At 43.0% G+C, this 14,268-nt stretch overlaps 1 protein-coding gene across 1 annotated transcript in view; it reads left to right on the top strand.

The window, feature by feature from the left end:
• The window catches only part of SCN5A (sodium voltage-gated channel alpha subunit 5), a 317,379-nt gene that overhangs the window by 250,937 nt on the left and 52,174 nt on the right, over nt 1-14,268 (top strand). The window contains exons 19-20 of the mRNA XM_090047773.1: nt 329-449; nt 11,808-11,962. Of these exons, the coding sequence (XP_089903899.1) occupies nt 329-449; nt 11,808-11,962 (276 nt within the window). The remainder of the gene's footprint in view (nt 1-328; nt 450-11,807; nt 11,963-14,268) is intronic.

Raw genomic sequence — 14,268 nt, 5'->3', positions numbered from 1 at the left:
ACCATAGGTCTTCAGGCATGATAACATCACAAAAGAGAACTTTTTTCTGAATGTTCATTTGTCCTGAAACCTTAAACACTCGCTCTCAAGTTTTATGGTAGAAGTATTTTTTGAATGATATGGAGCGAGGTTGGGTAAAACCCACAGATAGAAAGGATGAAAGTATCATTGTGGGGATGGCCAATGCATGAAGTGTTTGGCATTTTTTTTCCTCTTTCATTATGATTCTTTGCTGATGTATTCTTTAGTCACATTTAAAGCAAACACATGTCCTTAAGGGAAAATTGATCCATTTGTTTTCCTCACCTTTGCTCCTGTCGCTGGCAAGCTTGATCAAATCAGTCTCTCTGAAGGCAGCACGGTGGATTTGACAAATCCTGCAGAACTGCTGGAACAGATCCCAGAGTTTGCCGAAGAGCTAATGGAACCTGAGGACTGTTTTCCAGAAGGTAAGGGCCTGTTACAGTTTCACTGTGTTTGCAAAGCGAGGAGGCTCCTGTTCTATCAAACATGTCTCCACATTAACACCAAGGCACTCCGGTGACTCGCATTAATATTTCAGCGATTCTTCTGCTCTATTCAGCACTGATGAGGCCTCACCTGGAATAGTGGGTGCCTATACACCTGCAGCGAGGCTGCTCCAATGCACTGTAATTACAGCGCATCAGAGCAGACTCAATTAATCAAGTCTGCTGAAGCGTGGTAATCACTGTGCTCCAGCACACTCCAGCGTCGTGTGTTTCAGCGTCCCCCCTCTGAAAAATGGTGGCAGGGGTGCTTTAACTAAAGCTCATTCAACGAGCTTTAGATAAAGTGCTCCTGTTGCCATTTTTCATCATGGGGACGCTGATAAGTGTGTGCTTTGGGTGCTTTAATTAGAGCCCCCGCTGCTACTCCTGGAGCATGTGTATAAATGCCCAGTGTATCCAGTTTTGGGCCCTATACTTGAAGATGGACTTGGAAAGTTTAGAAAGAGACCAGGGCAGAGCAACAAAAATGAGCAGGGGGCTGGGAGACAAGATTTAAAAAGAAAGGCTGAACGAACTAGGGTTATTTAGCCTGGAGAACAAAAGACTGGGTAGTTGTGGGGTTTGGGGGGGGAATTTGATAACAGCTTTCAGATCCCTGAAGTGTGATTATAGAGAGGATGGATAGGACTAGAAGCAACAGCCTCACACTGCAGCAGGAGAAATTTAGATTGGAGATTTGGAGGAACTTTCTGACTGTGGGTAGTAAAGCATTCGAACAGGCTACCCAGAGAAGCTGTAACATCTCCATCCTTGGCAACTTTCAAACGTAGTTTAGACAGACACTTGGCCGGTATGGTTTAATCAGGCGTGATCCCACCTTAGACTCATACAACACTAGGGTTGGAAGGGACCTCAGGAGGTTATTCAGTCCAACTCCTTGAGGGGACTGGACTAGATAACCTTGTGAGGTCCCTTTCCTATAATCCTCTCATCTTACATGTATGGTAACACTCCAAACACCTACAAATAGGCATCAGTTACTTGTTCCCGTTAGTCTGTGAGTTCTGCACTCCGGCCACATCTAGATGAGATGCTGACCGTGCAGTTGTTACTGCGCAGTCATTGAGTACTTGTGTACTGTACTTGTATACACAAGTACTAAATGACTGCACAGTAATTGGAGTTGCAGCACAATAACATCGCTGAACGGCTTTTAAGTGATGCTGACTGTGTAATAGTCATGCTTCATGCCACACGACACTACCGCGCAGTAGTAATGAGCTACTGGATAGTCAGCATCTCATCTAAACGCAGCCTGTAATAAGTCTGAAAGCACACTTTAAATTACTGCACAGCTTTTTATTGGCAGGCCTTTTGCATTGCATTTTGTGCCATGAGATTTAAGTTTTATAATTCACTGTGGATCTGGCTAATGAAGCTTTGTCTCTTCAAATGGTGGGTGTATTCATAACTGTTACAGAACAAATCTGAGTTGAAGGTGTTAGTGGAATGGATGGTGGTGGAAACTGGTTGAGAATCCCAGGACATCTGGGAATTAGCTGTATTTCTTTTCTTTGAAACATTATGCTGTTGTTTCAGAGAAACAAAAAGGTATTTACAAAGACATGAAAATGAATACCATTACTTACATTGCTCTGGCCAAGCATAATATAAATAGAGCCTTTAAGATACCAGTAATTATGTCAGAGAACACCATTCTGCTGTTACTTAATCAGCTTTAGTACACCAATATTTTACCAATTTTAATATGAGCCTTCACCAAAATGCAGGGGTAAAGCACGACAGTATCAAAAGCCCTATTGTTTAAATCCAAAAGAGACCTGTCTCCAAGGCTGTTTCTTCTCCAACAAAGTTTGATCCCCATTGAATTTTTCAATCAAATTCTTCACTTCCTTTATTGCTTGGGACAAAAGAAGAGTTAGCTGAATTTTAGTTAAACAATGATACCACCCAAAATTCAAGGATAATTATGCAGTAGCACCTCAATTGTCCAAGCTTCAACACTTTTTTTTAATTGTCACTGTTGGTGTTGTATAATGTTCTCTTTTAAGCTTCATCTACTCCAGTGTTGTATGTTTACTCTTAAATTTTGATATAGTAACTTGTAACTGGTTCACCTGTCAAAACAAGTTCGGTTCTCTGCAGAGCTTTTAAGCAGGTGCTTTACAAAGGGGGTTGGATAACGGAGGATATACTATACAGAAATAGAGCTGCTTGAAGAAGATCAGACAGGGATGGCTAATTTCCAGGATATATGGCTACCTCAAAAAACACCAAAAATGATAAGTATATCTGACTGGGCTTGTCAGTTGGGCTGAAGAGCAATAGCTAAAGATGTGAGCAGGTGATTAAAAGCATGGTGAACACTGTAACGACTCCAGTCTACATAGTACTAATACGAGAGAAGACTTGTTGATTCCTTTTTCTCCGAATATACAACCTACCGTGGGCAGTGAGCAGTGATCTCCATTTCTTCCTGCAAAATGTGAAACTAGAATAGAATCGCACTCAGAAAACTCCAAGTTAAAAGCACGTTATTAACTTTGCTGAGTCAAAAGTTAGTGAACACCAGAATTAAGATGCCCGTAAACGTAATTGGCACCCCCGGGCACATGAATTACAATTACAGTCTTTCGTTACATGATCACATACTACTTTTCACAGCGCCTCTATCTCACTCAGTGACTCAGTACTTATCTAGGGTTGCACATTCCTTTCTCCCCCTGCCTGTCCCTTGCTTTATTCACCACATACCTTTCAACTTATGCAACAAATGAAGCAGAGGTCCTGCAACCAACAGCCTCATTTATTACACAACCCCGCTTCTTCTCCAGAACCAGGTCCTTCAGTCTGACTGACCAGCTCTTCCAAACCAGTCTGGATTCCCTAATATTCTGTCATCTGGAGCTAAAGTGACCTCAGCTTGGGTCACCAGATCTCTGCTGCCTGACAGAGTAACCCGTAGTGGCTGTTATCCCTCTATGTGAGCCTGTCGTAAGAAAGGCACTTGGCCAGTTTTGACACCCATACCCAGGTGACTGCGGAGGAAAGTAGAGACTTTTCCAGGTTTGGGAGTGGACTCTGGTTATAGACAATCTGTATCTTTCTAACTCCACCTCAGGTCTTCCCTCTCCTATTCCTCTCCTCTCCACCCCCTGCAGTTCTCCATCACTCTGTATTCAAGTCAGGTGAACTGTTTCTTCTCTGAGGTGCAAACAGGTAAGAAGTTAAGGGCACAGAAGAGACATTATCTCCCTGCTCTTGGTTCCTGAGCCTAGCCCCATAACAGGTAGGCCAAGATTTTTCAGCAGCATATAAGTTAACTAACTCCGGACAAAAGTTTGCGGATATGGCAAAATGCACATCTCTGACACCAGCATTTTTTGAGTCACTTCTCTATGGCTTGGAGGCAAAAGAGATTTTCCGTGCAATGGCTATGAGAAGTTTGCTTTTTCAGGTAAAAACAATATATTTTCTCCATATTCTCCATCGGAGAAACAGCTTTTTACAGGACCTCTGTCTCATGACTAAGTACTTAGCTGGCATTTCACATTCCATTTTCCTCCTGCCAGACACAAGTTTTTCTTGAAAATTTCCAAAATAATTCACCCTGGAAAGGATACTCCACATGGAAAAGTTCAGCACAGCTGACTAAAGTTTGGCAAAGAAATAAGCCACTGAAAGCAGAGTCTTTTAATGGAAAGTGTTGGGCAGTCTTAAGGATAGGTGCTATTTCCTATCTACCTACAACGAAGGTATTTAGTGATAGCTGGTACATTAGGAAGAGTGAGTGAATCTCCTGTGCATGTGCAAAATGATGGGAAAGGAGAGAAGGAGTTAAACTCCTACCTTTCTGGCTTGCCAGCTGTCTGTATTCAAACTATGACATTTCTAAACATGTTCAGACATAAATTATGCCTTGGGCAAATGCATTCCTGATTGGTTTTGCTTCTTCAAATAACCTATCCAATGGAGATTTTTTTTTAAATCCCCAACATGGTGTTTTGCTATTAGTTCACTGAGGTCACAGTTTTTCTAGGAGTTTGGGTGGCTTTAAAGTGGCCTTTTAGCAGTGAGTAGTTTTATTTCATAGTAACTGTTAATTGGCTAACACCTCAAAATAGCTAAAAATGGTTGATCGGGAATATTCCAACAAACATGAAATCTAGGGAAGAATTACAGCTCCAGCAGCAAGGGGATACAGCTTGGGAAAATCTGGATGGGTCTAGAGAGCTAATGCAGAAGTGAAGCCAGTTAGTGCAAAAACAGCATTCAGTCAATGCTGACTATTTTTGGTATTTTTTCCTCCAGGTACTTTGCAGCATTGTAGAGTTGTTACTTCCAGTAGAATGTGTTGTTACCACACCGCTGGCTGAATTACTGTCACCACATGCACTGTCTTCTGTGTCTCAGAAAAGATCATTTGGGCTAGGCACAGAAGTTACACATAAACCAGTAAAGTGGTCAGAAACCGGTTCAAAACACAACAGGAGTTCAGTGCACATAAACCACTTTCAAAGTGGCCAAAACCAATTTAAGATAAACCTGGATGGATGTGGTATCAGACTTAACTGATTTAGGTTAAATCTGTTTATTGAACTTCTGTCTCAAATCCCCTCCAGATTCAAATTAACTTGCAATCCTCCAGCATCCCAGGATGCTTTGCACTTCTCCTAATATACCTCCCCCCTCCAAGGGTGGGCAGGGTAGCCATGGCCCAAGCTGTCTGCTCCAGCCGAGCAGGGAGGTATGCTCTAACCCCCTTGGCCTGGACCACTGCAGGCATGTGGCTGCACTTCCAGAATCGAAACTGCATGTCTGTTCACTTGCCTATCAGTTCAGTCTATGAAGCTTAGACTAACCTGAAAAGATTGAATCAATTCAGCCTCAGACTTTTTGACTGTCTGTATTTAACTCTAGGAGTGAGGAGAAAGAAAAGACCATTTTCTCTCTTCAAGGCTTTCTCACTCAGAGCCCTCCAGTGTAATTGTGCAAATGTATGTCTATGGTTATGGCCTCAAAATAATATCTTTCAGTGGGTTTTCCAGTGAAAGGGCCCTGATCCACTGGCAAGACCACCATTTCAGTGTGGTGGCTAAGACTGGCAATCCTCAATTGTAGTAAGCATTTCCATGTGACTGCTCAGAACACATTCTTACTTCTAATACTTTGAATAGCACAGTACTGTTTACTACGATCTCAGGTAAAATGTGCTAAATGTCCCTTGTGACAAGGCCCTTATGTGCAAGGGTGGGTATATGAAGGGCCTGTACAGGCTTCAGTTCCTTTCAGACTGCTACCAGTAGACTGAGTATCCAGCACAAAGGCAATGGGGGTGCTTTACCGGCCACCAGCTGTCCTGTGTGGCTGCATGGGGCTGGTCATAACAAGCCCATAGAAGCCCAGCTTAGATCACAGAGTTATAAATACTGGACTCTGTCATGTCATTGCTGATACAGCCTCATGTGTTCTATAGTTTCATCGTTTGACACCACATTCAAAGCAAAGCAAAGTAAGTACTTATTGTATTTAAAAATGGCTGCCATAACAATTAGGTTTTGAAACAAATAATACCTACAAGGTTACTTTAATCTGAATACATCAGTAACCAAACAGTGCACCAAACATTTCATAGTTTCTAGGGTCGGAAGGGAGCTGAGTAGATCATCTAGTCCGGCCCCCCTGCCATGGCAGGAAAGAGTACTGGGGTCAAACAACCACAGCAAGGTGTACATCTAGCCTCCTCTTAAAGACCCCTAGGGTAAGAGCCTGCACCACTTCTCTTGGAAGTTGGTTACTTACTCTAGCATTATTTGGTGCCATGATCTACAGGAAATGGATCTGTTTTCCTTATTTACTGTAAAGAATCAGCACCCCAGTTTAACCGATGCACTCAGGCTCATTCTGCATGTATTTAACCATCTCTCTGGGTTGTAAGTGGCTATGCATTTATAACAGAGGATGCACCAGAAATCCTCACTGTCACTACAAATCAAGTTTATAGTGGTGCAGCATCGGGCATGTATATTAGGCAGTCAGGTAATAAGTTAATGTAGTGCAGCTCGTACCTGTAATGGAGATCAGAATGCATGAGGGTAACCAAGTGGGATGTGACAGCTTTATCTTTTCCAGCGCACAAGTCTTACACAGAGATTTGCACCCTGGAAAATGTGAACCCAAAGCGAGAATATTCTCACAAACTGCATTGTAAATGTACTGTTGCTTTTCTATAATTCACTTGTCATCATTGCAGACATGTGAGTAGGAGCTTTCTCTGTCACAACCTACATTGCCTTCTACTGGCACCTGCTGCTAAGTTTGATGTTCAGGACACATCAGACTCTGTGCACAAGAAAGCGAATGTCAAGTTGCAAATGTGGCGTTATGTAATTTCTGACTTCACTACAGGAGATCACAGCTGGTGGAAGGAATAACTCAGGTTAGGAAAAACAGGCAAAACATAAGTGACATTATGCTAAACTGATACCTTTGGAAATGATTCCCAGAGAAAAAGTCCCTTTTGAAATGGGGAAAAGTATGGACTGTTTTAATATGAATTGGAAACACGGTCGTCATTCTTGGGCTAGATTTTCTTGGGCTTATAAGTGAAGCTTCACTGATTAAACTCGCAGAGCCATTAGCAGCAGTGGCTTTGTCTGTCACAGAGGGTCTGGTCCTGCCACCTCGCCCTCTTGGTTATCAATATTTTGTTGTTTAAGCAGCTGTTGAAAAACCAGAGATTTACTCAAAAGTCACATGAGTTAGGGTGGCAGGATCTAGCTCTGGCTACATTACAGAGATTTCAGTTGACCTGATTAGGAATACAGCTTGTGCTGAGCTAGTTGTATAGTACCAGTTCCTAATAAGCGAACATCAATTTTGGTGGAATAATGCAAATCTGCCTGAGAAGTCAGCATGACTAATGTTATTACAAGAAATGCCAGATGAGTTATTCAGGACTTGACTCTTGCTAGGTTAAAAGTGTTCAAAGGTGAACAGGGGCATTTTAGGGTGGGATAAGTTAACAGCTTCTAAGGCCTGTTCCTGAGATATTTGAAACATCTGCAACTGTCTTGGAAGTCATTTGGAATTATGATTCCTCAGGACCTCTCAAGATCAAGCCCAGAATAGAGAAGAATGTCTCTAACTCCAAGTAGTACAGACCAACCAGCCATTTGACCATTAGATGGAGGAATGAAGTTGTTAAAACTGTGACAAGGGGAAAAGTACAGTCATAGTCACAGAAATCATTGTATGGGTTTGGGAGGACACTCTCCGACCCTGGCATGCACTGTCTCAATGCCATGCCAGGGAACGCTTGTGTGAAATGCATCCAGATTACTCTCTCCTGCTTCAGGGCTAGGGACAGAAGTTACACATAAACCAGTTCAAGTGATCAGAAACTGGTTTAAACCTGTAACAGAATAGAAGTTCAGTACACAAAAAAAACAGTTTCAAAATGGCTGAAACTGGTTTAAGATAAACCTGGTTGAATGTAGTATCAGACTTAACTGATTTAGGTCAAATCAGTTTATGAAACTTCTGTCCCAGACCCCAAGAAGTATCAGTCTCTGGTTGAATTCTATCCTAACTTTAATCTAATCTAAATTATATCTTTATACGTGTCTTTTTAAGGGAAATAGCAGATTCTAGTTCCTTTACTTCAAGTCGTATCAAATTCCTGTTGAAATCAATGGGAGTATTCGTGAGTAACATGTTATATGACATCAGTAATTGTATCAGAATGTGGTCTCAGTGTTTTTGAGTGGAGACAAAAGAAAATGCAGTGCATAATTGCTCTGCAAGTTTGGGCTGACTCATCTGCAAATCTATTTTGGACTTTTAGAGGTATCTCTAGATGAATAGATTTTTTGGGCAGCAATTGCAGACTGAAAGCCGTCAAAGATTCTGAAAAGTAATGGTGTTCTCTGCTGGTTTGATATTTTGACAATATAGCTGTGTTCCTCTAGCGACCAGATGGTATTTGACTGCATCAGTAAAAGCTCATTATTACCATCTCATAAATATTCAGAAGCCTAGATAAAATGAGTTTTGACTTTAGGTAAAATTGTCCTAAGTGCCTGAGTGATTTAGGAGCCTGATTGCCATTTTCAAATGACTTCGAACCATAAAAGTAAACCTGGTCTAGAATGTTTTGACAAAATTATTTTAGTCAGAAAATGCTGAATTCTTATAGCTAAGCCAGGGATGTGCAACTAAGGACCACATAGGGAGTTTTGGTGAGCTGTTGCCGGCTGGGTCAACACTGACCACCCCCCCAAGCAAGAACTGAGCAAAAGTCCCCATGCAGCAATAGTCAGTGGGGCTGCGGGCAGGCCAGGAGCAGTACTTGGGACCAGGATGGGCAGGCGAAACTGGGATCATGGAGCTGGGTCATGGGGCAGTGGCAGATCAGGGATGGGGCCAGGGCCAGGGCACAGGCCTAGCCGCAGTTCACTTCCTGCATGCCCCTGCCCTGCGAGGGGTGCTGGGGGGGAACATGTGCATGTGTGTGGCGGGGGGGTGTCTGGGTGTTAGGTCCTGGGAGCCAGCTGGGAGTGAAAGGAGGATGCCTGCAGCAGAGCTCACTTGGGCGGTGAGGTCCATGGCTGCTCCCACGTTGCTCCACATGGAGCCACGTCCTGCCCGTTCCTGCCCAGGGAAGCCTGTGCTGCACTCCCCCTTGCACCTCCCAGCCCCAGCTCTGGCTCCAGCCCGTGTGCACACCTTCCAGGGGGGCTGTTCCTAGTGTGGCTGCAGCCGGCTGGGTGCTGCTCCGCTCCCCTTGCCTCCAGCTCCTCCACCTGCTCCTGCCCAGCTGCATCAGGAACAGCCCCGCTGGAAGCACAGGCAGCCCCAGCAGGAGCAGGTGGGGCTCAGCCCCATGTGGACACCCTGGGGGAGCCGCAGACTGGATCCAGTTGGTCGGCAGACCAGATGTGGCCTGCAGGTCATATTTTGCCCACCCCTGAGCTAAGCCTTTATAGGGGTTGATCCACGAGAAGGGTTTCTCTCACGCCTAATAAAATTTCTCTTCAAAATGAGTCCATATGTTGTACAAGCTTGCTGGTGAAGCGATTTGGTTTGGGTTCAAGTTTCTAGTCTTCCTGATTTTGGGCAGAGATTTGAACGTTGCTCCCAGCCCAGGAGCTTTAAAACCAGTCTCAATTAATAGTTAATTATATAACCTGGAACAGCTGTAATAGGAGAGTGACAGGAAACTCTATAGCCTGATGATCTTTCTAGCTTTCCAGAGCAGATAGCTGAATCCCTACCACCGCTCCTTGCCCTGCAAATATCAAAAGCCACCTAGGCACTTTCTGTGACTCTGGTTCCTGATTGAAAAACTTCAAAAGGTCTTGAGTTCATTTCTGTGCCAAAGGGGGCAAAATGACGGAGTCTTAAAAATATTTGCAAAATGGTAAAATTGTTTACTGCCAAGCTCTGTTTAGGAGCCAAAATCCTACTGTGCGCAGCTTTATTTATTGGAGGCATTTGAAGGTGAGATGGGCTTAAGCTGAATTTGTCCAGATGTTTCTTCAGTCACTTTACAGTTGCATGCACCACAGCAGGATTGTCTTAGTAGGATTTTTCTATTGACATACCTTGACATATGCCCTGTAAGGCTCACTACAGCCCCATCCATGAGCATCCTTCCCTTCCCACCCCACATTGCCACAGATTAATTCCAGTGGCAGTGATATGTATTACAAGATATTATAAGATACCCTGTACTGTGCTTTTGACTCATTCTCTTGTATCTCATATGGGAGTAGATTTTTAGCTAGGTAAATATTTGGCCCATGATATTTTATCCTATATGTTATCCTATCTATATTTAATGTCTATTCTTTTATTATCCCGTCCAGCCTAATAACAGAAGCCAAAGTCTTTTTGTTGTCAATATTGAAAATAATATTGTGGGCTGCATCTTACTTTTTCAGATCCACAGCTCCTCTCTGCTAGGAAATCTTGTAGTTTTAAAAACTGTTGGAAGGAGATGAGTTAGCTCATATGATCCTGACTGCCTGACCAGTAAGCATAGAGATAGATGAGTCATGGTGGGCATGGTGTCATGATTTCCTACTGAGAGCAGGCCTAAAGAGCAAGAGTATTTTGAAGTGTAGAGATGGGTTTCTCCATTCCAACTGCAACCAGTCTTCTAGGGTAGCAGGTGATTGTCAAGATTGCTAGGGCTAGCAAAAGGGGTAATTGTTCTACCTGCTTCAGTGAGGGGTACAGCCTCCCATTACTGCAGTCTCTAAGCAGCTCATACTCTTTAATTTATTTATCTTACAGCCCCCATTTGAGGCAAGGAGGTGCTGTAAATTCATTTCATGCAGTAGGTGCATCTACACATGTAGTTAATAAGCAGCAATAAACTCTGGCACATACCGTGCTGGAATTTATTGCTCCCAGGCACCACGTTTACATGGGCACCCGGGATTGCAGCCTGTTGAGCTGGATTGGAGCAGCCCCAATTGGCAAGGTGCCCTGGGGTCAACTACCAGCCTGGGGCTGCTCCAGCCTGGCCCAACATGCTGTGGAGGGGCTGGCTATGGGCAGGCAGCCCGCTCATGAAACACCCTTGTGCCTCAGCCAGCCCCATCAGTGTCTACACATGCGTTACAGCAGAGGAAACAACTCCACTGCAGGATAGTATTTGTATTTGTGATGGAGTTAATCAGTTTACTCCATCCTAATAGCATTGCATGTGTAGATGCGAAGACATTTAATACGGAGCTATTTAGGCAACTCCGCAGTAAATGTCTAGTGTAGATTCACCCAGAGGGCCAAGTGGCTTGCCTGAGGTTACCCAGTAAACTTGTGACAGAGCAGCAATATGAAGTCACGTTTCTGTCATTCCTGGCTGGCTCCCTAACCACTAGGCTGCACTCGAGAACAAATTGCCTTTGTTATACTAAGAATTCTTGCAGTACCTTCCCACCCCCACCCCCACCTCCAATGCCCAGAGTACTGGTCATGCCTCCCTGGCAGCAGTCTCATCTGCTGAGACCTGGTAAGATAGGTGTGTCATTGTTAGTGCTCTCCACACTATTAGACATCAGTGGGAGGAAGCTCTAAAGTAAGCCGTCATCTTCAGGTGTTTGGTGTTTTTTGGTACTGTGGTGGAAGCAGGGAGGACAAGAATGAAAGGGAGAAAAGGACAAAAAAGAGAAGAGGAAGGAAGAAGGGAAGAATCTATGTCAACTAACAACTTTCAAATAGTCCCATGTTTGGGAAATCCTCTCGGTGGCTCTGGCCATTAAATATTCTTGACTGACCTTTCTCCACCCCCACCCCCTTCTTTTTCAGCCTGCATCCAACTTTTCCCATGCTGTACAGCGGACGTCACAAAATTTCCAGGCAAAATTTGGTGGCGGCTGAGGAAAACCTGCTACAGGATAGTTGAGCACAGCTGGTTTGAAACATTCATCATCTTCATGATCCTGCTGAGCAGTGGAGCGCTGGTAAATTTTACATCATTTCATATTAAGGTTTGTCTAAGGGCAAATGATGTCAGGCTTGTTGCATTCCTCTTCTGGAAAAGTCTTGAAACCTCTTGCTGCTTATTTCTCTAAGGACGTTGGTTTGTCATGCCGATTTGTAACGTCACTAGCTGTTCCTTATGGAGATATTGGTAAGAAATTGAAATGACAGAATCTTTCACTCTTACTCCTATGGGAGTAGCTGGAGTGGACCAGTGGAAACCACACACTATGTGAAGAAGGGCACGGAGGGTGCTTAATATGAAACATTTGTCATTGAAGTTATCTTCCTCAAGGGTTGATTTCTTGAAGACCAGACTGAAGGAAACCTATGAAGCTGGATTTCTCTAGCTAGGGGGAACAAGAGCTGTTTCTTACATTGTCACCCAGACATCCCTTAACCATGAGGTTCATGAACAGGCATAGGGACATGTCATGGACAGGTCATAACTACCCTCTTTTTTCCCTAACAATGAAAGTGAATGTAGGGATCTCAAACTTGTGTTTTCTTATTTATAAGCTAATTATATTGCCAATCCATTATGTTACGTGTGCTTTACGCATGTTAGTTTTGTTCCAAGTATGATATATGCTTATGCATTAGTAACAACTTCCAGAGATATAGCTACATGGCTGTGATAAGTTGTAAGCCAAACTTCTAGCATACTGCTACTTACGCTAAGCTGATACCAAACTGTAATGACTGTGGGATTCAGGAGGAAAAAATACCCCAAACACAGGACCCAGTGGCTGATTCTGTTGATGTCCAGCAGCCATATCCTTCCTGTCAAGAACATCTTTGGGCTTGCTGAAGTGTTTTGTTCAAAACTAAACCATAAACTGGATCTGAAATAGTGCCTGATATGAAGGCAGGTCTTTATAACACTTTATATGCCAATACTTTGATCAACTGCTGCAAAGGAAACGTAGTACCTTGACATTGGATCTTTCCAGAAGTTTAGTTTTTCCTGTTTTTCAAATACATTTAAGCTCATTTCTGAGTGCCAGTGGGGTTTTAGTGTAGCAAATAAACAGTAACATCTAAAAAGTTGGCAGAAAAGGAGGAGGGGAAATGGCTTTAAATAGTTTGTTGTTATTTTTTGCGGTAATTGCAAAGTGCTGCAAGTCATCTGACAGAGTGAGTGACTCCCTACAGACTGTGACAAATTCCAGTCTGTCTGCATATTGGTTTTCTGTACTTTTCTCTGACAGTTATTTTACACCGTCAAAATACTGTTTTTGTATGGACAGTTATGAGACTGGATTCCAGTGAAAATGCCACCCCAAAACACAAAGGCTATACATGAGCCTGTCCATAGACTGCTAATGCTTTCTTGTTAGTTAAATTAGTATGCCCGGAAGGCAAATGTCAAGTCACGCAAGTCTTTTTTTTGTAGGTTTGGAATATTTGTTAATTTTTCAAGATACCTTAGAAAGTAACTGCCAATTTTTAAACATTTAAATGCAAATACTGAAGATAACTAGCATGGATTCTTCTAGTAACATTGCACCCTGTTGCTCCCGAGTGCTTTGTTTGACACTGGTAGGGCAAGAATAATGTAATACAATCCTGGTTTCCATCAAGATTTCACAACACCCGAGTAGTTTGGAACAGGGCAGCTTGAGTTATCGAGGGGAACTGGACAACAAGCCATTCTTTGGTTGAGCAACACCAAACCAAGTCAGATATGAGAGGCTTTCATCACTTCAGAATATCAGGGTCCTTCTGCAGAGTGTCTATTTAAAGTAAAGTTCATTTAAAAATCATTTCTCAGAAAAAGTAAAAAAAAAAACTAGGAACTCACTCCTCTTTGTTTATTTTACCTTGGCATGCATAATACCTTGTATCTTAGTTACTCTGAGAATGGGGCTATAATAGCAGTAGGTTGAACTCATTCAGTGCCACAAAGGTATAGGTTGTAGTCGTGTTGGTCTAAGGACACAGGCAGACAAGGTTCTTTGTACCCGAAAGCTTGCAAAGAAGAATTTTTCCAGCTATTTGAGTTGGTCTAATGAAAGACGTCATATTTACCCAAAGAACCTCGTCTGTTCAATGCCACAACACACTTTCCCCCAGAGACCTCAGAACATCTTGCAAATGCTAAGTGAGTCTGTTGGCTCTCCTGTGCAATTAGTTTGTTTAGTCATAATTTATAGACATGAACAAGGGAGAAATCACTTACCCAAGTTTACCCGGCAAATCAGTTCTGGAACAAAGCATGGAACTAGGAATCATAATTATCTTTTCCAAGGTCTCTTCCCAGAGTGACTGGTACATACAATGCTTT

The sequence above is a fragment of the Crocodylus siamensis genome, chromosome 5, assembly GCF_052110815.1.
Source record: "Crocodylus siamensis isolate JL-2025a chromosome 5, ASM5211081v1, whole genome shotgun sequence".
Classification (NCBI taxonomy): Eukaryota; Metazoa; Chordata; order Crocodylia; family Crocodylidae; genus Crocodylus; species Crocodylus siamensis.
The sequence above is the reverse complement of the archived record's forward strand: the minus strand, read 5'-3'. Positions and strand labels throughout refer to the sequence as shown.